General features: G+C 41.4%; 1 protein-coding gene across 1 annotated transcript; it reads right to left on the reverse strand.

Annotated features, from left to right (window-relative positions):
* Positions 1-5757: 5757 nt before the first annotated feature.
* On the reverse strand, positions 5758-14779 carry RBBP7 (RB binding protein 7, chromatin remodeling factor). The gene is made up of 11 exons (XM_033053053.1): positions 14184-14779; positions 12231-12373; positions 11606-11779; positions 11181-11296; positions 10466-10626; positions 9446-9572; positions 9279-9356; positions 8633-8709; positions 7690-7747; positions 7041-7151; positions 5758-6234 (listed from the first exon to the last, which is right to left on the reverse strand). The coding sequence occupies exons 1-11, from the start codon at positions 14483-14485 to the stop codon at positions 6166-6168; spliced, it is 1416 nt and encodes a 471-aa protein (XP_032908944.1). The 5' UTR covers positions 14486-14779; the 3' UTR covers positions 5758-6165.
* Positions 14780-26794: the final 12015 nt, after the last annotated feature.

Genomic DNA, 26794 nt, shown 5'->3' on the forward strand with positions numbered 1-26794 from the left:
CTGATGTGCTCTGTGACTCTTTGAAGATAGTATTAATTTTTTTAATTTAAATTTTTTTTTAAACTTGTTTGAAGATACCCATTGTATAAAAAGTGAGCAACAGAGGTCCTAGCCTTCTGCCTTTTCTAGAGCTGTGCCAAGTGTTTTGAAATCCAACTACACTGTCTGGTCTTAGTTGCTCTCCTTGTACTTCAAAGTATTCCCTTGTATCTCAGACTTGTCTCCTCAGAGGTGCTGCCTTTGCCCCTGTGTAAACACCTCTTTCTCTCCTTTCTTCCAGTGCATGCTGACACAGAGGACAAATCTGTTATTTCCTTGGATCTTCCCAGTCTTCCTAAGTTCCTTACGAAAACTGGTCAGAATTGTAAGATTTTGCTAGAGGGAAATGTGGTTGCAGTTAATAGCTGGGGATTTTGGCTTTTCCCTTTTTTTAATCAAGTGCAAGTCTCTCCTGCTTATGCACATGCAAACATGTATACACACATTGGAGCTGTACTTGTCTAGTGAAGAGTAGGTCTGAGGGAAGAACTTCTTTTTCCAGCTGCATTCTGAGCCCTTCAGGCACCTGTGTTTGATGTAGTCAGAGGTACTTTGTTTTAGGCCTTTAGAAAGTTACTCCTCACATAAATTTTTTTTGTTCCTTTCTGGTTTGGTTTTGTTTGCTTGGGTGTTTTTTTTAAGTTTTACATTTAAATTTTGATGATTCCACCTTTTTTTTTTTCTTGTTAAGACATTTCTTCTTGAAACATTTTCTTCTAACAGCCTAACTCAGCTTCCTCTAGCTGTGCTAGCTCCTACAGACCTTGCTGACTGGCACCCATTGAGCCTGAACTTTAAAGTAACTTAAGAATACTGTGGTGCCCATGAAGACTTTATTTTAATTTCATTTTGAACTGTTTGTTGTCTTTTAGCTTTGGGGTTGCATGTTGTTTTGGATTTTTTGTTTGAACAGGGTTCTGGACTGTGCTTGTTTCATGGACTGGGACACTTGAAACAGGCCTTTGTGTAATTCCAGATTATGCCAAGAACACTGCTCCTACAGCTCTACAAGAAAGGAACCTCTTAAGCCTTTACAAATTTAAATACCCTGTTACATTTCATGGTATTTCAAGCTGAGGAAATGGATTTAAATCACTAATTTTTAAACTTAATCTGAATGCAGCCATGTGACAGATACAGATACTCTGCATTAATACAGTTCGCTATGTATGTCCTGGTGTTAAGGGTCATCATAACTACCTCAGTTTTGCCAAGTCTACAATGATACTGGTATTTAATCTGTGTAATTTGTTGGAGTTGGTTGGTTTCTACCCTTTATGCCCATATTCATATAAAACCATTTGATCTTGATCATGCTGCCTGTTTCATAAATCCTGCTTATCAAAGCTTTTGCTGGCTTTGTGCATCTCATATTTCCTGCTGGGTGGTTATTGACTCTTCTAACCCTTTTCTCCAGAATATGGATTTTAGGCACTGTTGATGTTTTAAAAAAGTGATTCATTGCCTTTTAAAGAGGAAGAATTCTTGAACTCTCAAAATATTGTTATCCATGTTTGACTGTGCTTGAACTGGGGGAAGCTTTGGGTTTGAAATTCACAGGACAGAAGCTGATGTTTAAAAGAATTATGAAGAATCTACCCCAGCAAACATCTCTGCCTGTAAAGCAACAGGTCAAACTGGGTGTTAGACTTAAATACTTGTTCCCTGTAGAGAGTTTGCACAGCTTTGTTCAGCTGTTGCATTGCTCAAGTGAAGAAGCATCACATACACATGGAAGACAATAAAGTATAGTATGGATAATGGCATAAACTGTGTGGCTACGTAGCAAAAATTACCTGTTACTACACAGTTTATATTCTCAAGGGTCTTGCATTTTACAATAAAAGCAAATGCAGTTCTTTGTACACAGTAAAGGAAAACCCCAAACTTGCTTTTTGCCACACTGAAGCAAAATGCAGGAGTATTACATGCCCTCTCAGGTTTGTTGTTGTATAGGTGTCAGTCTTCCAAAATTTTTCAGTATCAGTTACACTTAATGTCTTGCAGCTCCTCACAAACACTTCTGTCAGGTTTATCTTCAGAGGAGTTGGTGATGCAAACCAATCCCATTCTTAGGGAAAAGTGGGAGCAAAAATTTGTGACACACACAAAAATTTATGATGCCCCTTGGCTTTATTACCAGTAAGAGACCACTCTCCTACAGTGCTGCTGCTCTCCAAAAGGGCTGGTGTGGTCTGACAAGAGCCTGGCTGAAGATTTTTATCATTCAACTTCCAGAAAACATGTCTGTTGAAATAAAACAGCTGGTTTAAAATACAGTTTATAGTTTCGCTGTCATTCATGCTGTATTTTAGTACAAAAAGGAAAGAATTTAGATTGTTTGGTGTAGGGTGAAAAGCCTGGAGAGAAAAAATACTGGAAAACTGCATCGAATACATAGGTGTTGAGAAGGAGGAAGTCACTCTGAACTGGCAGTTTTTCACTTCAGATTACCTTCTATAGTTTTTGTTATACCCCATCTTCTGGAAACAGTCACTGCAAAAAAAGTAAGTCTCAAAATTGTACACAGTTCCCCTGAGAAAGGCCAATGGATGAACAGCCTGATGGTGTTTCCTTTCCCCAGTCCCTATGAACCTGCAGGAATAACAGATTGAACTTGGTATACTCCATAAGTACACCTAAAGTAACTCTTGTATAATGCAATAAATAAATATCTTGCTGGAGCCATTGTTCAGGTTGACTGCTCTATTACATCTTTCTTTTTTTAAGCTTCAAGTTCCATTATATTTACTACCCCCAAAAAGCAGTGCATAAGCAGTTATCTAGTTCCTGTGGGAGGCAACAGCTTTTAAAATCAAAATCTTATGGCATCCAGCTAAATAGACTTCAATATGATCATCTTCTCATGTTTCAAAACATGCTACGCAGGCATTAAAAAAATATTTAAAAAAAAAACTATTTCCAAATTAAAAATCATATTGGTCCCAGCACTGCATTCTCAGTAGCAAAATACTTTTAGCCAATAAGCCATAGACTATCCTAATTAAATACTGGCTGCAGGCCTGAGCCATGTTAGAGCTGCCTAAAAAAGATTGGTGTGAGGTTGCTGCTACTGAAGGAAGCTGTTTTGGACTGAACGCAGGTTTTGGAGAAAGACAATCCAGACTTGGGGAAGAGAAAACAGTGCAGAGGTTGGATTTACTGCTGTCCTTTGAAATGCAGGTATGTTAATGAAATTAAGCTCTCATTTTGTTCCCTTAGTAATTATTCTATCCTTTCAGCTGTAAGAGAGCAAGCACTGGCTGCATCTCTAGGCCCCAGGTGGCTGCTGCTCTGTGCTCTAGACGGAAGTAGGGGCTTTGTGGGACATTCAAGGTACCACCAGTGAGTGATCCCTACAGATCCAGATCTGAGCTCTTAGTGTTTCAGTAAAGAAAATCAAGAACAGTGGCAAATTTTCTCAGTCACTGTCAAAGAGAGACTTTTCACAAGCAGAGGGAGTGGTAATGGGTAATGACTTTACACCCCAGAAGGTAGATTTAGATTAGATATTAGGAAGGAATTCTTTACTGTGAGGGTGGTGAGGTACTGGAACATGTTGCCCAGAGAAGCTGTGGATGCCTTATCTTGAAGCCCCATCTGTGGAAGTGTCCAAGGACAGATTGGATGGGGCTTGCAGCCCCAACCTGCTCTAGTGGAAGGCAGGGAGTTAGGCAAACCAAAACCAAACCCATATTTAGCGAATGCATTAATTTCCATTTTCTGTGCACAGCCTTTTAGTGTTTGTACACCCAGAATACCAGCAGGACCAAAGCACTGTCAACCAGGCAGTAGCCAAGGTGTCCTTTGTCAGGTTTGACCTTTCATGCAGTTCAGCACATCCTGTCCACTTGTCACCTCTCTGCTGAACTCCAACAACATCTCAGCCTTCCAGAGGAGTATTCAAGCTCTTGCACCTACGGGCATCACTTTAATAGGAACCATTATTGAAAAAGGTGTGGAGAGACAAGTCCATGCATGGTGACCCAGTGACTCCAAAGCAGGGGGGCACCCTGGTAACAGCAGGCAGGGAATTAAGAAAAAGTAGCATAAGAAAAGCAAGGAGAAGAGCACTGCAGTTACTACACTCCACTTTCCCATTCAGTTAGTGAGGCAGTAAAAAGACTGTAGCGAACAACCCCAACCATATTTCACACACACAACTGGAATCACCAATTCTAGGGATGAGCTGTGCTCTACGTGTTGGGGCCAAGCAGCCAGGAGGTCTCTTTGAAGCAAGCACTGAAGAGGACCAGCAGCAGGGAGGGGTCATGAGCACTACTCTATCTGCACCAGGAGGAGCCACCACCATGCTCTCAGGGAAGTATTTCTGTTTCTCCAGAAAGCTGGGCCATTGACATCTTTATTTCCTGCTTTTGAAGAGCTGTGTGTGTCAGAATGATAGTCAAAAAACATAGGACCTGACCAGAAACCACCTCTGAATTCAGTGTTTAATGCTTATCATGTGCTATCACTTGCACTTCCCCAGCAGGGCAGGGGAGAGAACAGGAAGAAAATCTCCTGGGTACAGCTGGAGGAGTTTCAGAAGTGGATGAGGGGGGAATGAAACCGCTCGCCCCCTCCCTGACACAGGTCAATGCCACCAAAGGCCCTCTTCAGCTTCCTCCACCCATCTTATTGCTGAGCATGGCCTAAAATAAGGAATATCCCTTTGTCCAGCTGGGGTCAGCTGTCCCAGCTGCGTCCCCTCCCCACCTCATGCCCCCTTCCCCCAGCCAACAGTGTGCAAGCACTGCCCAGCAAGATCCAAAGCACAGGTGCCTTATCAGCCCCATTCCAGGCATGAATCCAAACCACAGCCCCCAGCACCACATCACTGCTCAGATGGATACGCGCTCCATCCCAGCCAGAGCCAGCACACGCAGCTTCAGATATGAGCTTGAGCCCAATAGTCTAACTTGTTACAGCTCCAGCTTGAGCAGAAAGATCAGGACAGTCAGCAATTAATTTAATTAAGGCCTTAGGTAGCTAACAGCTATGAACTCCACTTAGACTTGTCAGACAGCTCCCAAGTTATCCATCTGCTGCCTAGATCCATGATAAATACAATGAAATTTTGCTTCTCTTCAGGCAAAGGTCTTTTCAGTCCATCCAAGGTTTAGAAGCAAACTGTGTTTGCCTATTATTTGTTCAGACATTAATGTATTTCAGACAACTGCCCAGTTGCCTCACTTAAGTAAAAAATGCGACAGGAAGGCTCTAACCAAACACAGGTGACACCAATTCACTGAGAGGGCACTGGCACCTGGGCACTTAAGAAAATGATAAAGGACCAGTGCTTTTATCACCACCCAAAAAACCCCACAACACACTAACACATGAAACCCACCAAAACAAACCAAATCTAACCCTTAATCACCCAAACACAAAGAAGTTATTTCAGTCTGCTTAAGATTTACTGGCTCTCCTCCTGGATTCCCTAAACCTTCTTCTATATTAATTCCCTTTGTGAAGAAGTCATTATTTATTTCAGTTTATTTTTTTTTTGCATGAAGACAACTCAGCTTCCCAGACCTTTAACCAGAGGCTAAGTTATAATTGTAGCATACAGAACTTTAGCATGAGGGAGCAGTTAACTTCATTCTAGTAGTGAATAGAAGAAGGCATTTAACTTATGCCAGTAAACATTACCCACACCAAAATTTTTAGTTTTTTTTAATATATTTTATTTATGCAAAACCAATCCAAGAAGGGTGTTAAAGTGATAAGTTCTTTTTACATATTAATAAAAAGGGGTGTTTTTTTACACAGTTTTTATGTGTGAAGAGTGAGGATATGATCATTTTATTTACAGGAATAGTTTATTTAAAAATATAGACAGAGGTATTAAATAATCTTATTTTCTCTTAAGCCAATTGCTGTACAGTATGTAACAGCTCAAAGTGCCCACAGAACCAAGGGTATCCCATGATAACTTGGTTAAGCAAAAAGCTTTTTTAATCTGATTAGGAATATTCTTGTTTTGATGCAATACTTCTGCCCAGTGATTGTGGGGTTTTGGTTTGGTATTTGGTTTTGGGTTTTTTTTTCAGGGCTTTATTTTATGCATACAGTAGTAATAGAATTTGACTATGGCATTCCCAGTAGTTCCTTAAAGGAGAAAAGCTATATTCCTTGAGCTTCCAGTTCAGCTGCTGTTATATCTAGTTCTTCATCACTGTAAATGTTTTCTGCCTGAAGAAGCAAAACATTACATTACAAATGATACACACAATTGTTTTTAAACAATCTTCTACACTTCATATAGAAAAAAACCTTGATAACACCAAGGTGGCATACGTGTCATCCCCTCCTTGGAGGGATTTTCTCCCTGCCCTTTCTTAAAGGGCTGCCAAATTTAGTAATGTGTATACAGTGCCTATATTTTGGTAGCTGCCTTCTTGCCTTGCTCCATTTCAACAGCAAAAGCAGTAGCCATTTAATCACTAGCCCTTTTATGAGCATTTTATTTGGAATTATTTCAACCACAGTCTAAACACACAAAACAAGCACAGGTACTGAAAAAAGAAGCCTGACCTGTGAAACACATTTAAGCCTGTTAGAGTTTTTTTTAATTCTATTTATCCCAAATTACTTTGTTCCACATTTAAGATAGCTGATCAATTTCCTGTAATGTGAAGAAATAGGAACTGGGGATTTAAAAGGCATCCCGCTTTGCAGCCAACATATGGGGGAGAGAGGGGGCACAAGTAAATATTGGCTAATATTGGATATAAGTTGGCAACTGCTTTACTAAGAAAAACTCTTAATATTAATTAGTACCTAGGACATGGACTCAATTAACTAGCAGTTGCTTTTATTCAAGTTGTTTCAGTCTTGGTTTTCTTTTTAGTCTTACACTTTTTGATTAGATCAAGAAGTGTATGGCACAGACAACTTTCAGTCCTTGAAGGCACAAGCTGCCCTAAGAAGAACATACCTTTTCAGTTTCATTTTTACAAGAAGCTTCAGAGTAAAGCAAGGGCTGTTGTGACACTCACCACCTGCCAGATCTGCATTATGTTGTCCTCTGATACAGAACAGATTACCCAAGGCTCATTAGGATTCCAACTGAAGTCTGAGATTTTGGCAGTGTGTCCTCCATGCATAAACTGTTAAAAAAAACCCCCACAAGCTTCAGTAAGCCATTTCAACTCTAGAGCAATATGTTAAAACCCATATTTTTAAGTTAAATTCATCATGCTAACAACTATCCAAAGAAAAACTTGCTACTAGAGATTCACTACAGACATAAGGAAGGCGTGTGTCCAACTGCTTCCCATTCACTGCTTATGGACACAGATGCAGTTGCTGAGACAACATTTGAGATGAGTTCCTATTATTACAGCAACAACTGACATCCTCAAAATGGTCTCCTTTCACACAGGGCTGGGCTGTGAAATCCAGCCATATTTCATTCTGATTATCTCTACGAGCACTTAGACAAGAGATGGGGAAACCTTCAGAACTGAAGAGAGGAAGGTTACAGCAAATTAGAGCAATAGACTGGAAACCAGAGAGGTGAAAAGACTTATGAACAGCTGCAGTTTTAGCAGCACGGTGACAATGATGCCTGGAAAGGTATCAAGAAGACATCTCACTGCCACACAGCATGTCAGCACACTGAAACCTGAACAAAAGGGTACCTACCAGCAGCTCAGGAGGCCCATCTTGTACATCCTCTGCAGACTGCTCTTCTCCAATTTTACTGGAAGAAAGCAGGTTATACTTTTTATTAAAATGACAGTTGCATTCTCTATCAGCTTAACTGACCAGTTCCTAGCCTTTGTTTCCCATATTTGCAATTGGTGTTTCACACTCCAAAATATGTATAAGCACCAGGTATAAAATGTCAACAGTCTGGCACTGTCATTACTGAAATGGAATCTTGAGAAGCACATGGAGGCAAAAATTAGTTACTGATGTGATGCCCAAAGATTTTTAGCCTTTTTCACATTTGTAGCTTAGTAGATTTTTAATATACAGCTGTAGAATTTCTAGTACTCACATTTTAGAATAATTAGCTAACCCTAACACATTCCTGAAATTGTTTAGTCTTATTTTTAAGAACACAATTTCTGACAAGGACACTTTGTTTTCCACCAGAAATTGAGAGACCTAACAGAAATAAGGCAAAGAAACCCCTGGATCAACTCCACAGGGGCAGACCCAAGGGTATTTAACTGGGCCAATTGATCTCCTATTGGATGTACCTGCTAGAGAAATTAATTAACCTCTTAAAAAGAAAATCACAGAAATCCTGTGTCATTCATACACATATAGCTGTACTTGTGCACCTGAAAGCTCTCATTAAGGAACTGCTTTTTATTCTACCACTTTAACACTGTTGCAGGGTTTGTCTTTTGAATCTAGGAAACAAGTGGACAACAGAAAACGATGTTTTTAACAAGAAATCCTGATGCAGAAGTAACTTTAGATGTACTGAACTGTTTCTATTTATACCCAAAAGACCAGCTTGAGGTAAGCAAGGAAAGCTGAGAACAGCACAAATCAAACCTTCTGAATAAAGCAGGCCTGCAGCCTTTTTTAGCCATCTGCTGATATATACTAACAGAAAGGAATTGCTCCTCACCTTAGATCCCACATGTTAAGGCGACGATCGGTACCACTTGAAGCAAGAATGGTTTCATTATGAGGAGACCAGTGAACCTATAGAAAGAAAACAACTTCAGTGGAGCAGTTACTGATTACTAAAGCATGTCCTGAATAACCAGCACCCTGGCCACTAACTTTTAACTATACTCTGTAAATCAGTTTCTTCCAGCACAGAGGCTATCCAGTAGTTCAAACAAACTGCTTTTAGTCTTAAGATTTCTCACACTGAACAGACAACATTATTTCATTATTACAGATATACCATATTTCATGAAATTAATCTAAAAATTACACTAGCACCTAATTAAATAGGCAGAGTTCACAAAATTAGGTTTGAGTCCAAATCCTCTCTACAGAACATTATTTTAGATAAACCTTCTACTTGTACTTAAGGTACTTGTGAACACACAGCATTTTTTATCAGTAAGTTGTTGACTACTTGATTCAAAGCCAAGTGGGGAAAGGCAGAAATAAACTACATGGTACTGTCTGTAATCGTCAACATAGTGAATTTTGGTCCAACAGATGCATTTATGTTGCAAGAACACAAATCTACATGTTCTTGTTGAAACCAGTACTCTTCTTGAGTTTTTTTTCCTACAGGTTTTAAGTAGTTCACCCACCTGAAAAATCTCATCCTTATGAGACTCAAAAGAATGGAGTTTCAGCTTTAAGTTTCGAAGATCCCACAGAGCCACCGTCTGGGAGACACAAGCAACAAGAAACTGGTTTTACTATAATGGCTTTCACCTGCACTACTTAGGAATGCAAAGTGAACACAAGTGAAAACCTTGTCAGCAGAGCCAGTTGCCAGAATGAACTCGCTGTAAGGATTGAAGGCCAGACAGTTGACCTCAGCTGGGTGAGCATTCACTGAGTGACTCGGCTTGGATGTGGTGTTAGATCTTGTGTCCCAGCTGTAGCAGTGAAGGGTTCAGGGGCAGGGAGGAAAGAGGGAAAGCAAACAAAATTAAGTTTTTATAGGAAGCTCTTTTTCACTACAGCTTTTCTTACTAAACTCTACTCAACTCAAACTAGTTTTCATTCCAAAACCTTCACTATTTGGTGTCTGTTGTACATTAATAAATTGCACCAGGAAGCTCACATACATATTAGTTACATCTTTTCAAGTGCTGTGAACACATTAATTAGCATATAGATTTCAGTGAATCAGCACCATCACTGTAGCTGATTGCCAAAATCAGCTACATTACATCACTCCAAAATTCAGACCTTTTTTTAATCCAAGTGCTGTGGACTAGGTCCATTCGCTGTGATGCTGTTTTGGTTTTCACCTTTTTTTTTCTTTAATATGTTCTCTATATTCTTTACACATACATTTGTAGCCTATTGTATTAGTGGCTACTTTTCCTAGTAGTCTTCCATGCCCTTTCCCTAGGCAGAAAGGCAAAACATATTCCAAGGGCCCCTATCCTACCTTGGTTATCCCTGGGTACCAAAGTTGAGAATAGCTCATCAAGACACATTTTCATAAATCAAAAGTACAGCCAGTACCAAGGCTGCTACTTGCCCCAGAGAAGAGGCTTGACCTGGGGTAATTGCATCAGCACTTGTCCTCCTACTTGGTGCTTTTTTGTCAATTATGCTAATTTACTAAACTTATAAAATTGTATACACCCCTATGGGGGTGTGGGCTTTTGTGGACATTCTTCCATAACTGCCTTGGAGGCCTCCAATAAAGATCCTCTTTTATATTACCTCCTATACTAATATTATCTTGAAAGTGTGTATTACTTCATTTCTAGGTTGAAAAAAAGCATCAGCAGGACACAGCAGTATCTTAACTCACATCATAAGCTTCTGATCATCTGCCACAGATCCAAACAGAGACTCATGGAGCAAGTGCCATGCCACATCTTCCACTACTGCAGAGTGCCCAGTAAAGATGGCTTTTGCATCAACAATCTTGCCCTCTTTGGGTCCAGCACTTATATCCCACAAACACACCGTCTGTAAATAAGCCACATTCTGTTAAAATGCAGACTGCTTGTATCATCTTTGTATCATCTTTCAATTAAATAATCAATCACACTCTACATATAAAAAGACAACACTACTGAAGCTGTTTTCTTTTGAAAAAGAACACTTATTATGCCATTAATGAGAGTTAAGTTGACAATCAGTTTTCTGCAAGTTCAAGGCCCAAGGATTATTTAGAAGCAATTTACACTTTTAAAGTCCACAAAGCAATTTATGAACTATTAGTTATTGATCTTTGAGAGTCTTACTAACTTATTGTCTTGACTCAAACAAGTTTAAAGGGTTTCTTCCAGCAGACAACTACAAAAACATTCTGTTCTTACAGCAAGAACCTTAAAAAGAACTCATGGTTGATTACAGCCTAAAGTCAACTTACAGCCTTTAGAAATGTAATTACAATAAGTGAGAACTTCCCCACATAACAATACACAGCTGCACTAGAACAGATTTTTCCAGTTTTCTACTACAGCATAAATTGGGAGGAGTTGGGCTTTTTTAAACAGGGGAAAATATGTGGTTTTTACATGATCATCTGATGCACTGAGAAGATGTCCACTCAAATTTGAGTTCCATGACAAACCATAGCCTTCCTTCTGGTGTCCTCTTAATCTAAGGTCAGGATTACACTCTCCACTTGGGTCTGAAAGACAGAAAATTCCTTTCATTTAGCATCTCCTTGCACATCATTCCACAGGAACAGCATTATAACTCAAAGAAATTTGTTTCTGTTGCAATGATTATATTTTATACATGAACCTCTTCAGAGAGTGCTGCTTCTACCAAGATCCTTTTACAAAACTGAGCACAACCAGGCAGTTAAGTCATTGAAGATAAGGGCCTTCTCCTTTGGGTCCCAGAGCCCAGCAGCACTCTCCCAGTCACAGTTAAACACAAGCTGACCCCTCTTTGACAAGAGGCATTTTGCTTAGCTCCAAGGAGTCTGACCCACCTGGTTCTGAAGGATGTTTAGTGTAGTCAAACACCAGCACATCAGCAGAGGGTGTTTTTGTCGCAATGACAGAGGGATTCTGTGGCATGTAACGGGCACGGTTCACTTCACCTTCATGGTTAATTTTAATCTCCATTTCAATTTTGCCAGTCGCAGATCCAAAGCCACCAAATTCTACAGTTGTCAGAAAAATGACAGTTTATCCCACCATTATTTTAGACTACTGAAACAGCATTCCACAGCATCTTCCCTACTCCAAGAAGGAGTGGCAGAACCTTATTAAGCACAAGCAAAGACTAGGAAAGGCTCACACCATGTAACATAACAGCATTAACACTTTTGATATTTGGAATCCTCTTTCAGAGCTTTAGCCTTTGAGGTAGATGTGTACCAGTTTTCACCACAACTGAGAGCTGGTAGAAATTCTAGTAGGAATTGCATATCAACATTACCTAAGTTTTTCCAAAACAAGGAGTTTCCTCTTTTTAGTTATCTAGAATTAGTGTGGACTGGTAAGTATATGTCCACTTTTTGTATTTAACAGAAAGTTAGAATAGCATTATCAGAACAACTGAAAGCAGTAATGACACTGCACAAACAGAACCTAAGAATGCTGAATGCCCACCTCCTTTCTCACTGTCAGACTGCAAAGCATCAAACTGATCATTGCTGGGAATCTGGGCTCTGGCAATAACCAGGTGGTTCTGCTCATCAGATGTGTGTGTTCCCAAAACCAGCCAGTGCAAAGCGTAATCCTTTCCTTCCAGCCTGTTTAGAATAATAGATGTTGGAATAAAATTATGTGCCCAGTTCCAGAAGACCCATGGCTTGTATCAATAACCCTGAAGAGCTAAACCTCTTCAGGGAGCTAGAAAAGAGGCACTCCCTAAGAGATGCTCCCCTTTGCTGCAAAGACTTGGGCAATAAAGCAAACAGGACTGCCATGAGCAAACCAAAGACACAACCAGCAACGCTCAAGTGACAATACAAGGCAGTAAACATTGCCACTGTGGCTTGAAAGGGACAGTTACAGCTTGCACAGCAGTAAAAGGTGACACCAATACCTACTTTGGTCTAATTTCCCTAGAGTCTCACAGTATTGATTTAGGAAACAATCAATACTCCTTTCCATAAAACATAAATCCTGAGGGGACAAATGGCAACCTATTTCAGTTACTTTTCTTAGGAGCTTTTACCAGTCATCTTAACTAGAATCAAGCTTCTCTTCTGGTGGTTGAATGCAACATTTAGTTAAAAGTGAACAGCTGGATGGATGGTGCCATTTATCTCTAAAAGGACAAATTTGAGCAGTAAAAAGCAAGCAACCTCTGCATTTTTGAATGCAACTAGTCAATTATGTTGCCTGAATCCAAGCAATCCAGAATCATTTGGGTAATCATAAACTACCACAGATATTACTATACCACTTCCAAATGTAGTGGGGAAAAAACAAAACCAAACAAGAAACACAATGCACAGGCACTTACTTGCATCAGGAACAGGTGTCCCATCATGTCAGATGACAGACAAAGAAGCAGTCCTTGCCTTAAATGGCTTACATATTCTGACACTGGATAATTGGAAATACCAGGTTTTAAACTGATTAATAAGTCAATCTGCAAAATACGAGGCAAGCAGAAGTGTTCCTCATAAGGGCTCCACACCCTCAACTCCCCACTGCATTTTCTCCATGCCATGATGAGTTAGCTCACATCTTTTAGCATCATCCCCAAACACTCTGGTACACCAAATGAAGTGATCACCTAACCAACACGGAAATCATCCCACACACAAAGTGGAACTTTACCGAAGAAAGAGACTATGCTGTGATAATTGCATAAAGCCTACATATATTTTAAAATCTACCTAAATCCACATTACAGCAGTCCTTGTCCACTACCTCAGTGGAATCCTGAGTTGTTACTGCAAACATTTAAGTTCTGTAGTAGCTGGTATATGAACAGATTCTATCCTCATCTTCATGATTCTTTAAGAAATTAAACTGAGCCCACAGTTTTTTCAGGGGTGTGGGGAAGTATGGGAAATTTCAACATGTGAATTCAACAATGAACCAGGGACAAAACCAGCATGCAAAGAACCAGTTTTAGAATGTTCTCTTAAATAAGCCCAGACTTAAAAAGATATCAAGCTTATACTATACTACAGATACCATAGCTTGGACAGAAGAGTATATATAGTACACATAAGGAAAAACAATCTTCAAGAATGAGCTAATTAAGCAGATAGATTTCTCAACCAGAATTAACTATAGATGAGGACTAGATCTTTTATTTCGAAATAAATTGAGAAAGACTTCTGTGTTCACACCTCACAACACCTCCTTCTGCTGGGTTAATCTAGACTTCGGTGAAGTATCAACTTGAGACCTTTTTCCTCAATGCTTCTGCACACCCGAAAGGTTTTCGAAGCTGTAAGCAAAATAAAGAGCTACGAGCTAACAAAGAGAAGTCTAACCCAAATTGTTCTCGTCTTGAATGGTTTTTAGCCTCAAGTTACTCAGCACACGCGGTTAGCAGGAAAGAAGCCGCGCGCTTCCCGGCACCTTTCCGTCCCTCACCTGGTCACAGCAGGCAGCCACTGCACCGTGAGGCTGGGCCACTCCAGGGCGTGCACCATCACCAGGTCGTACAGGAACGGGGTGTTCTTTCTCCAGATCTTGTACTCCTCGCGGATGACACGCTCCTCCACCACTGCGGGAAGGGATGAACCGGCGGTGGAGGGGCTGAAGAGGGAGCAGCCCCGGCCGGGGCTCCACCGGGGCGGGCACGGGGCAGGAGCGGGGGTCCCGCAGGGCCCTCGGGGGCGGCCGGCGGGACGGAAACTGCAGCCGGCCATGCCCGCTCCCATCTCCCGCGGCATGTCCTCGGGCAGGAATCCCGGAGCGGCCGGCCCCGCTCCACCACCCCCGGGCACACGCACCCTCACACCCACCGCCCGGCCGGGCACGGGGGCGGGCAGGGCCGCTCCTACCGTCCTTGCCCGCCATGTCGGGCCGAAGGAGGAGGCGGCAGGGAGAGGAAGGAGGGAGCGCGCACAGGAGCCCCTGGAAAGGCAGGTGGGAGGGAGAAGGAGCGAAGGTGTGCAGAGAGCTCCGAAGCCGCCGTGCCAGGCCGGTTTGCGGGCCCTCGGCCCTGAAAAGGCTGCGCGGCTAGGGCGGGGCGGGGCGGGACGGGGCGGGACGGGGCGGGGCTGGGGAGAGCGGGGTGGGACCGGGGATGGGCAAGAGGAGCCGAGGAAAGGCGAGGAGAGGGCGGGCGAGGAGGGGCCGAGGGCGGGCGAGGAGGGGCCGAGGGCGGGCGAGGAGGGGCCGGGGTCGGGCGAGGCGGGGCCGGGGGAAGGCGAGGCGGGGCCGGGGGTGTGAAGGGAGGAGCCGAGGGCGAGCGAGGCGGGGCCGAGGGTGGGCCAGGAGGGGCCGAGGGTGGGCCAGGAGGGCCGGGAGGGCCGGGAGGGCCGGGGGAGGGCGAGGCGGGGCTGGGGATGGGCGAGGTGGGGCCGGGGGAGGGCGAGGAGGGGTCGGGGGAGGGCGAGGCGGGGCCGGGGATGGGCGAGGCGGGGCCGGGGATGGGCGAGGCGGGGCCGGGGGAGGGCGAGGAGGGGCCGGAGGAAGGCGAGGAGGGGCCGGGGATGGGCCAGGCGGGGCCGGGGATGGGCGAGGAGGGGCCGGGGGAGGGCGGAGGTGGCTGCGCTGTGGCCGCGAGGTGGGGCTGTGGGTAAAGCAGCGCCTCGCAGGACGCCTCTATTGAGTATGTCTTACATAATGAGCCCTAAATCACCTTAAAAACTTGGATATTAATCCTCCTTCCCAACTAGAAATGGCAGAATCATTGAATGGTTTGGGTTAGAAGGGACCTTAAAGATCAGCTCATTCCAGCTACCCTGTTGGGCAGGGACGCCTTCTATTAGACCTGGTAAATAAATGTATAAGCAAAAATGGCTACAGTGGCCACAGCTGAATAGTTATTGTTTTTTCAGAAATTGTGCTGAATATTGCTTAATTTTCTAGAATAAATGTATGTTCGAACTATTTTTAGTTGCAGTTTTGGCATGGAAGGCACTGAACGGCATTACTGAACTGTCAGACACACAGGATCAGTCAGTGTTACCAGAGTTTTAAATTCTATTGCTCTCTGATGGTGGTGTCTCATACCCTGGCAAGTGGCATGGCTTTGTTTGAGCAGCAACGTACAAATCAAACATATGGCCCTACCACAACCCAAATCAAACATGCAGCCTTACCACCATGCCTGCCCAGCCTTGCTGATGTCTCCTTTCAGCTATCAGTAGACAAAAGATTGTTTAAGGCCAGCTGGATGGATCTCTGAGCAACCTGGTCTAGTGGAAGGTGTCTCTGTCGTGGTCAGAGGCATTGTAACTACGTGATCTCTAAGGTCCCTTCCAACTTAAACCATTCTATGATTCTGTGATTTAATTTAACTGCTTTCAATGAACAGTGCTTGCCTTAACCAGGGTAGATCTTTCTAGCAGCTAATAACACTTTCCAGAACAATAATGGAAATAGAGGCAATTAAGAATCAGGTTAGATTCTCCCAAATGCCTTTAAATATTCAAAGGAACGTTTTGTCCCCAAATAGCATGTGTTTCCTTGCCATGATGTGACTTACAGTCTTAAGATGAATCCTTGCTTCAGTGTTACACTCACAGAGATGAATCCTGTGTCACTGAGGCTCATATGTCTGGAGTCCCAGAAGGAAGGAAATTAACTCTGGAGCTCACTATGCTCAGCTATAGATGGTGGCAGGAGAGAGAGGGAAACAGCCGAATAGTAGCTGGCATTTAATTTTAATTTCCCCTCTGTGAGGACACTCTTCATGGACTGAACCTTCTAGGGTCTGGACACCAGTTTTTCAAACAAGGAATCCAGTTCTGGAAAATGTTTATGTCTAGCAAAGGCAGGAGACTCCAAGGCTGGTAACAGCAGCCAAAGATTGTAGCATGGGAATCAGGGAATATAATTGAGGAAGGCAGCCAGCTCGTCCAACTGGAAGCTTTCCCTAATAAACCATTGCTTTTCTGACCAGAGTGTTAAAAAACAGAAATCTTTTGGGAAGTTAAGTAAGTATATATTAATCTCCTTAACCTGCATAGGTTGGAATTATATTTAAAATGAGAATCCTGTTCAATTGCATGGAAGCTGTACAGTAGTCAGCTCCATAGGAGTGCATGAGTTAACACAGACACAGGGCCTTGTTCTGCCAGATGTGGCACCGGCTTCCCTTTGGCACTGCTTACTTGATGCTTTGGTGTTTGCTGCCAAGTATGTGTCTACTCCTACGAAGTGCTGAGGCCTTCCTAAAATGTTTTCAGGGTGAAGACTGAACCTTTCAGAGCCTGTGTGTTGTTACAGAGCATTGATCACTTAAACTTCAGATAATGGATAAAGGAAATCTCTGTCAGGCTTCCTGGCTTTAAGTGACCTCTGTTAGCTCTCCCAGAAGGGTGATTATGTGTTCCCTCAAAAGATGAAGCATGTATACACATTTGGCTGTGATGCTCTTTGTGATTTTGCTGTAAACAGCAGTATTTGTGGCCACAGCTTACCTGGAATATGATAGAGAAAATGTGAATAAGTTTTGAAAAATGAGGGACAAAATTGTTCTTCAGTGATGTCATGTAGGGCTTGGCTGAATTATAAAAGAAGAATTGCTCCCCAACCCTCCACAAATTTTTGCCAACTCTGTTTAGGATCTGGAAATCAAGTTGGATTACAATAGGTTCCAGAAGTAGTACTAGCTTTGGTGAACAAAACCTGTTACATCTAGATGTCAAAATAGTTGGTAAGTGACCACCACAGTTCTATTCTCCTTGTTAACAATTTCACTTGCACACAACCACATCTTCTTTTCATTTAAATCTGTGCACCAAAAATCCTGTTATTAAATGCTCTTCTCCCGTTGGGATTTATCATGGAAGAAACAATTTATAACACTACATCTATCAAAGACAGCACATCATTGACTCTTATGTTGGCCATTTGCAATTCATTGGTGTGGTCATATCTGTGGCCACACATCGAAAATGCATCCTTTGATTTCCACACTTTGTAAGGAAAGCAATTACCCAAGGCTGTTGTTCATCATTTGCAGTATGTGTAAAATGCACTATAAATTAGTTCTGAAGTGAAAGAGTGACTTGAATCATAAGCTTCATTTTTTTATTAAGCTATACTTCTTTCAAACCTAAATATCAAATACTGCATCTTCATTTCAGTACAAAAACCACCATGTCCTGCATTCTCAATTGTATGTGCCGTATCATGCTTTAAATTGCAGATATATTTATGAAGAATTATATGCACTTGTTAATTTTAGCTTGAAGACATGTATGCTGATTTATTATTCTGCATATAATTAGCTGGCTTGCTGTTGCTTCTGTCTCTTATACATTATGCAGAGGTGATGGATGTTCTTAGCATAACTCAGCAAGTAGGTGTTGGTATTACTGTGAATGACCATCTCAGTCAGAAAATTGTGTAGGGTAAAACAAGTTAGCACAAAAACCCAAAACTGCTCATTGGAAAAGTAAAATAGCAACCCCAACAGTTATTATACTCAAATATATTAGCTGTCATTGCATAGTCTCAGTAGCCTGTTTGGAATAAAGCCTGTTTTAATTTTCTTAAAACGTGTAGATGAGAAAAGCACACTTCATTTTTATTGCTGCTAACATTCACTCAGAATTTCTTGAAATGTGACCATGCTTATTTTCCCCACTGCTCATCCAATATTTTTTTAAATTTACTCAGCAATTATCGTTTCCCCAGTATCAATCACACCTAACCAATATCCTGCTGTCACAAAAAATCTTGAGCTGCAGCCATATCTTGGACATGTTCTCTGTGACATGCACATTGGGATTTGTCTAATGACAGCATGTCTCTGATAGTTCACCTCTAAATAGCTGTGACTGTGTTTTATCCTGATGTGCAACATCTGTGTGCTGCATAGCCATGTGCAAATGGCAGCTTTTGCATTTCACTGAATAAAGAGCATTTATGGGCATGTCAGTACTTGGGAGAAAGCATGACTCACTGGGATTATATCCAGCGTTGTAGACAAATATTCCTCTTGCACCTTCTAGGTGGCGTTGTTCCCACCGTTGGGATACTGTAGTGGGACTCCTGAGCTGCAGGGTTTGGATAACTAGTACTGCTTGTCACACTTTCAGCTAACTGCTGTAGATTATATTGAATTTCAAGCTGCAAATGAGAAGAAATCCTATAGCAGTCTTGTGGATTCCTTCAGTATTCAGGAGTATAGAGCATTTTACCTTTGAAGTGGAATATGTTTATTCTGTAAGGTACAAACCAAGCTTGTTCTCATATAGCAAGTCCCTCTTTCACCTCCCAAAGTAGCACTGCACTGAGCTAAGGCTAATCCAACCCTGCTGAACACTTTTGTTGCTTGCATGGATATGGCAATATTCCCTCAACAACTGGGCTTGCTGGGCTATTTCTGTGCTCTGTGATATTTGTTTAGCATTTTCTACACCTTTTTTTAAATAATTCCATGTGGAATAGCAGGTAGATTATTCGAGAAATAGATATCAATGTTTATATAACTGAACACTTTTATTAATTTTGCAGACTACTGAAACTGGTTGAATTACAGAAGAGTAGGGCAATATGTGAGTAGTTTTTAACAGGTCATCTTATGAAACAGTGCTGCAATATGTGCTGTTTTTCAAGCTATGTATTTCCAATATATTTTCATTGTATAGTCTGCTGTAGCTCTGCAGCCTCTGGCCTGGACAGGTTACTGCCCATATGTGGAGTTGCAGACCTGTAGGGATATTAAAAGAAATGGCAGAGAATATTTTGCTCAGCAGAAAATACTTCAGCTTTTTGATAGATGTAGCAGATATGCAAATTTTTACAACAAATAACCTATTTTACTAGAAATACAAATGCTTAAATTAATGCCAACAGGGAGATTTTCTATAAAATTGAAGTAGAATTCTGACTTCTGAAGCTTCCAGCACTTGGCGTAATGGAGTTCGTTGTTGCTTGTTGCCTTGGCCTTCCTCTCTGTGATCTTGGAGGAATTTGGGGAGCACAAACTGGGTAGTTCCAAGTCTGTGTCTGGGTCACAGGAATCAGAGGAGACTGTAATCCAGACACTGCTGTTTTCAGTTATATGGAAAGGAGTCGAGGCAAACCTTTGCTCTCAATGATATGCTGAAGCACAGGAAAGTCTCAGCCTTTCATGCCAAAGAAGGTGAAAGGGAGTTGTTTATTATAATCCATTTCCTCTTCAACTTCCACTCTAGGGCTTAAAAGCCTCTGCAAATATTCAAGTATGCAAGTATTCAGTGAAGGAAAGTGATCTCCACTCTTGCCTTCTAATCTTTGGGAATGTCTCTCCCCACCTGAGCTGCTTGGTCTTCTTTTTCTGAGACTTCTCTGAGGTCACCATATGGTTTCTGTCTGTATTCTTCACTCTTACTCTTTTGAGATTTGAAGCAATTAATAACAGCATTATCTTCAAGGTTCAGGATATCTCAGAGGTGAATCCACTGAGACAGGAACCATGCCAAGTTTTTTTCAGCTCACTGATCCTGTTTTTTGTGGTAATGAAGATTTCTGTTTATGCTGTTTGATTTATTCAGTCATTATGGCAGAACACCCTTACATGCAGTCTTTGGAAGCTCTAGAGATCTTGATTTTCATATTGTCTTCTTTCCAAGGGTTTGAAATACCAAGAACTACAGTCCTGCACGCAAGTGTCATGTCAAACATCTGTACAGCTTTTTACTTTGAGAGGTGGAGGCTGGGGCCAGAGGAACTATGGATTCACAGTGTGGACATCATGTAAGGGAAGAAGGAACAGGCAGACAGATCTGCTGAGACCAGGTTGGTGCCTGTTTACATTTCTGTAGTCAGTTCTAAAATTGGTGAGTACCCAAGCAAGTAAATGTGGCTGCTGTTTCTGCAAGTTACTCCCAGTGTTGACTCAGCTGCAGTGGTATAGCCACATATTCAGAAATGGGAGAAAAGAGGATAGTGGCACAGCCTTATCATGCCAGTACTTGACACATTCTTATATTCCCTGTGCACCAGTTCAATGCTGCTAATGCTATTTTGCTACACATTTCAGAGGTTATTTTTATATGAAGAGTTTAAGCCAGTCTGAGATCATGATAATATTAGCTGGTCTCCCCTCTTGCTCACCACTCTTCTGCTCTGCCCAGTGCTAAAACTAACATTCATGAAGTCAATGGGGAGCTGAATCAGATTCCCAGGGTAGCTGACTTTTGGTTTTTTTGCAGAGTTGATTTCAAGTCAGATGATCAGGCTGAGTATACTCAGTACATATCTTCCTGGTATTAAACCTACCACCAAGGGGAAGACATGGCCATGGGCAAGAGCAGGGATGGTTCATTCAAGTTCTGGTTTCAGATTAGTTTGCACCAGTTGTGAGACTGCACCATGGGCTATGCAAGTCAATAGTTGTAGCACTCTACTGCTGGTTCACTGCCAAGTCTGGAGTGTTCAGTTCTATGAACCACCCAGCTAGGAGTGTTGTCTCTCTGACACTTGTCTGTCTTCTGCAGATGTAGAACCTGAGAAGGAAGGTGAAAACTCCATTCACATGCTTTCATTTGCTGGCATGGGAGGAAAGTTTTAAAATTCCTAGTTACTGGTATAAGCAGGATATATAATTAGGACTTCAGTAAGAGACTACTGAGCTAAATAAGAGTACAGGAACTCACATTATCATGGGACATGGTTGAGACCTTATTTGACATGCATTTAAAGTATTCTTCAAAGAGGTTTTCTTAAAGGAAAAGGGTTTTATAAAATTGCTGCTTTGCTGAGAGGCAGCACAACTGGATCAAATTAAATAAAACCTGAATTTTAAAAGCATCTTGTGATTTGAGATACTGCAGAGAGCGTCTTTAAAAGGTATCTGAGACTAAGCATCCATCAACTGAGGAAATCCCTAGCACTAGGGGCTTTAGAAAAATCTAAGCTTTCATATTTGAATTATTTCTTCATACAGCTGGAAATCTAATGTAAGCAGGGCCTAAGCAACTTGGCCAAAGTAATTTAGGAAATCAGAACTGCTGACTGCTAATACTAGCTCAGATTTCTAGCCCCGTGCCCAGAATGCTAATGTTTGGCTTTAGTGTTTTGTCTTTTTGTGATTCTCTGCTGTGAGGTGCAGTGGGGCACTGAGAGCAGAGCAGTGATAACTGTTAACCTAACACCTCTGCCCTGTTTCTTAGGAAGGACCTGTTTTTTGCTGAAGCTAAGGGAGACAAGTATAGACTACATGATTACATATTTCTGTGTGAAAAGTCATTTTTGGCTCTTTCTTATTTTAAAAACCATTGCACATGGGAGGTTAAGGAGGGCGTGAATAACCTCATTTTTTGTCTGCAGGAGTGACGCAGATGCAGTAGGTTGGATGTCAGAATGGCTCTGTTATTAGAGCCGTTGTGTGTTACTGTAATATCTCCATGCCACAGGCACAGGGCAGCACCTCATTCTGTCAGCACTCTGCAGACACTGAAGGGAGATGCCAGTTATTGACCTGAAGATGTGTCTTTCTCTTGGATTCTGACAACAAGACATTCAGATACAGGAAGACGGGGCAGTGCAGGGTGGCAATTTTTGGTGAGCAAAATAAGCAGTTCTCGTGGTTGCAACCTCCATAGCAGCAAAGAAAATATAGAGAGAAAATTGAAATTTGAATTTGGAAGAGACACAATGTGGCTTTGTGAATACTTATGGGAGAGCTGTGCCTGGATGAAACAACCAAATAAGAAAAAGGGTTAGATAACTTTTCAGATAAGTCCTAGTTGGTCTTATCTAGTAATTTGGTTGCCTCTCAAAGGAGTTGTTTCAGAACCCTGACTGCAAGTCTTGTGGTGTTAACAATAACATTTTAGTTTGGACCAGGAGTGAACTTTGAAGCAAACCTTGTGATTGTCCCCACTTAGAGCACTTTGGTTCCTACTGCACACTGGTCACAAAACACTGGTCACTGAATCCTTCTTCAGAGAAACTAAATCAGAAATATGTTCCACCTGCCAATGAAGGGGTCAGACAAACAGAACCAGACAAAAGAGAATCTAAAATTATTAACACCCTCATCAAATATATTTAGCATGGAGTCAAGGTCCTCAAAAACAATTGTTTTTCTCTACAGATCTACTTCTATTCCATGGTACTATTTGCTAGTGTTAGACATAAAAGTCCTTGTTTCTTTGATATTTTTTGTTGAAAGGAACATAGATAGCTTTTTGGTAGACTTTCAAATGCTCTTTGCTGGTATTTCTTAAACATGTTGGTATCTGATCATCTGTAGTGCCTCAGTGGCATTTGCTTAGGTAGCATTGTGTGCTCTGCTTAGTATTTGCAGTGAAATTGCACCAATTTCAGAACAAAGTATCTGGATTCACAGTAAGCATCTTGTAAGCTAAAATGATGTACTGAAGGTATATCTCTAATGCCTACTCAGCATTTTGGCAGTGGCACATATGGAAACACAAAGTTAAAGATAGTGAAGGTCAGAAATTCTGTCTCAGGGGATTTTGACTTGAAATATGAGAGTTTTAAAAAATATGTTACAGGTTTTAACAGAACATTTGGAAACACTTTTCCCTCTATCCCATGTGTGGCCATGGAGTCATTCATCAGTCTCTTCTCTCCACTTACTTGGCTCGGCAGTGAAAATGTCTAGGAGCAGTATACTGTTGATATTGTATGTGTTTTATTAAGGCCTAGCATGCTTTCACATCCCATGGAAGAGTTCAGGAGAGAAATATTCTGGTAACATGTGAAACACAAGAAGTTGAAGTGGGCTGAAATGTGGAAACACTCCCCAGTCTCCATACACTTAGAGAAAGAGAAGGGAAGAAATTACCACAGGTTGTTAAGGGGTAATGTAGCACATTCTCACAATCAACCACAGGGAAAAGGAGGGCCCCAGAGAAGTGAAACCTGGTTCTTCCCTCAGACTTTTCCTTGGCTGGTACAGCTACCCACAGCCTTTCCTGTAGTGAAGCATTTGTGTCTCTTTAGGCTTATGTATGGTCAGAGAGGGTGGGTCATAGAAGAATAGCAGTTTCATTGGGACTGAACTGCTACAAGAATTAAGCATAATAAATTTCCCCCCCTTTCACCACAAATCCCAGGCACGTTTATTTAACAAAGCTTTTGTAATACAGTACAAATAAGTAGCAATATGGGCATTTAGTAGCAAGGGGGGAAAAAAAAGTAATTCCAAAATTGAAAGCATAGAACTTACCTCCTAAGAAGGGATAAAAGAATACTAAACCCTATCAGGGTCAGGTCACACTTGTAATTCATTCCTAAGACTCAAAAGTGTGCCATGAAGACAATAAAGCTTTTTTAATATAATAGAATCCTTGAAATACATTTTATTCAAGTAGCATTTTTCTAAGTAACTGATAAAGGCATTTATGTGTTGTTCACATAACAATGCAAAATCAAGTCTGTGTGAAGACCTGTTCTGAATGGGGTAGGACAGCATGTCCTACAGCATATCCATAAGCCATGATGCCTGTTTTTTTTTTTTTTTTCAGACATCAACTTGCCCCTCTTTTTTCTGGAGTAACAACAGCTTACAGGAAGCCTGAAGAAGTGCCAAAGTAGGTACTGTCTCAGAGGAAAGTGAGAAAAATCATCTGCTGCCACTGAAATCTTGCAAGTGTTGGGCAACAGAGCTGGTTTGGGAGCTGGTGCCATACAGGAGGTCAAGGTTTTATTTAGGATTCTTATTTATTTGTGTTTAGAATGCAGCAGGACGTTGATAATGCCTTCTAGGTGATCTTTCATCATAAGACATAGACTACCAATGGTTCTGCTAACAGGATCATATTTGATCACTTCAGAAATTCTTACTGGCAGAGAGAACTGGTGTTAAAAGAGGACCAAAACCAAACCTTTTTTGGCACAGGTGTTGCTGTCAAGCAAAGAGAAAATCAAAATAAGAGACTCCATGAAAATTACTGAGTATACTGCATAGCAACTAACATTTGGCTTATTGCAGAGAGTAATGCTGAAATACGCACAGGGCTTACAGCATTCTACAAACTAATTTTCTCATGGGAAAGCAAGGGCTAGAAGCACCAGGTATTTGTGCCATCAGCTGGGTAAGCAGTGTCTAACTAAGCTGTACACCAGCAAGTGCTGTGGAGTTATGTGCAAGTGGGCTATTGGGTATATTTCTAGATTTTTTTGGAGGCAGGAAATATCCGTGTTTGTGTGCATGTGCACGTTGCTTTCCACCAAAATTGTCCTTTTCTGCCTGAAATGAAGCAGGTATGGAAAGAACAAGCAAAGGAATGTGGGAAAAAACACATTTCTTATAGCTAAAACATGCTGTTTCTTGTGATGTCCTGCTGAAGAGATAGTTTCTGGGCCATTTTGCTCTACACAGCTGTATGATAATAGCATCTGCACTGACCACATCAATTCAGGATATTGATTTGCAAGAGTTTAACAGAGTTACCAGAGCCAGCTCTTCCTCTGCATAAGCAATCATGCCATATATTTCCACCAAACTTGTCCGATTTCCCTTTCAAAACCATTAACTAAGTTTGACTTGTTGTATATATTGGAAAATTCCATTTGCCCACAACTACCCAAAGCTGAAATGCCCACATACTTGCAAGCACTAAGACATCTGCATGCCCGACCAGTTTTGCCAGGATCACCTGTATGCCATGGAAGGCAGCAGCAAATAGCTGTCAGGTCCTCACTGCATCTCTTGGGTTCCTCTCCATGGGTGACAACAAGTGGGTTTGGACAGGTTTTTAAACTCTCTAGCAATCAGCTGTTATTATGGGACAATATTTTTGCTAAACAACCTAGTTTATTATTATCCTCCATAAATATTCAATAGGATTGCTGCCTGTTCTGTTCTGTTCTTTTTGACTATGGTCTGTGTCAGTGCTGAGATAACAGGGAGAGAAATGGCTCTTTCACTTTGCTGCAGCTTTGCTGCTTTGCTCTGTTGTTTCTTCTGGTGCTGTTGTGGATTTCCACCCAGACTAGTTCCAGTATTTCTGTTACCTAGCTTTATATACGGTAATGGCAAAAAAAGTTTTTCCACCTTTTGCTGTAAAGAAACTTGCAATACATCTAAGCATACTTGGCTGAGGATCCAAAGCTATGACCCCAGAAAACTTTGAGCTGCATGCCAGATTTACTCTCAAGTGCATTACCTCAAGGGGACATCACTTGAGTGTAACTAATTATCACTCTTCAGTGAGTCAACTGAACATCTTTTTAAATGCCTGGATACCTGCATTTTACCCAAGTCTCCTACTCCTGCTTTCTAACCAGTATTCCTCCTAATACCCCAAAGAAGAAGGTGGGTGAATGTCTTGCAGCTTATATGAAAATACAAAGCTTGTATGAAGAAATAAAACTTTTTATTGTCAAAACTGAAACTCCCCCTCCCCCCAAACCAAGTATTCAAACCCAGTCCTTTCAGCAGGTCACTCAGGGTAGAAAACCATTTTCATGATGGCTTGAAAATGCATATTTCAAGCTGTTTCTTCTTGCTGCATATATTCAGGGGTGCAGATGTGCTATTTCAGGTCAGCTGCAGAATAAAATGGAACTTTTCGTACCTTGTCCCAAGTTCTCAATTTTTAGTGCACATGAAGAAATTTTGATAAAGACCTTTTAAAATCTATACTTCATTATTTTCTCCTAAGATTAGGCATACTGGGGCTTGACACTTTTTCAGTTATGACAGGTTATTGATAATTGCAAACTGACATTCATTGTCTCTGGAAATAAAGAGCATTCAGTACAAATTGCAATAAATTTTAGTCACAAGACAGGAATTGCCAATATAAGAGATTTGCCTCTGAAAGATAGCCTGATGGAGAATGTTTTGTCATCTGGAATATGGGATTTGTTATCCTGGCTTGAATCAGTCTAGTGGAGCTCTGTCTCAACAAATGCATCTAGCCAAGTAAAGAGGACTGTGAAGCCAAAGGGTACTCCTTTTATGATTCTTAGAAAGGTTTGGTTTATTTGATTAGATTTATATAAGTGGCTTGCAAGCAATTAGTAGTCACTAAAATTACACAGCACTTTAAAAAATGTTTGTGCAGTAACTAACTTGGTGATCAGCTGCAGAGTTTAACTCTGCATTTATTCCCTTT

The sequence above is a fragment of the Catharus ustulatus genome, chromosome 2 (genome assembly GCF_009819885.2).
Source record: "Catharus ustulatus isolate bCatUst1 chromosome 2, bCatUst1.pri.v2, whole genome shotgun sequence".
Classification (NCBI taxonomy): Eukaryota; Metazoa; Chordata; class Aves; order Passeriformes; family Turdidae; genus Catharus; species Catharus ustulatus.

What these genes read in the sequence shown, in the direction of transcription:
- RBBP7 (XM_033053053.1), bottom strand. Translation starts at nt 14,485, where the DNA reads ATGCCGCGGGAGATGGGAGCGGGCATGGCCGGCTGCAGTTTCCGTCCC. An exon ending in GTCTGACAGTGAGAAAGGAG is followed by an intron (nt 11,780 to 12,230) that starts GTGGGCATTCAG and finishes TGACAACTGTAG; the next exon opens with AATTTGGTGGCTTTGGATCT. An exon ending in ATGGGCCTCCTGAGCTGCTG is followed by an intron (nt 7,152 to 7,689) that starts GTAGGTACCCTT and finishes TTTTTTTAACAG; the next exon opens with TTTATGCATGGAGGACACAC.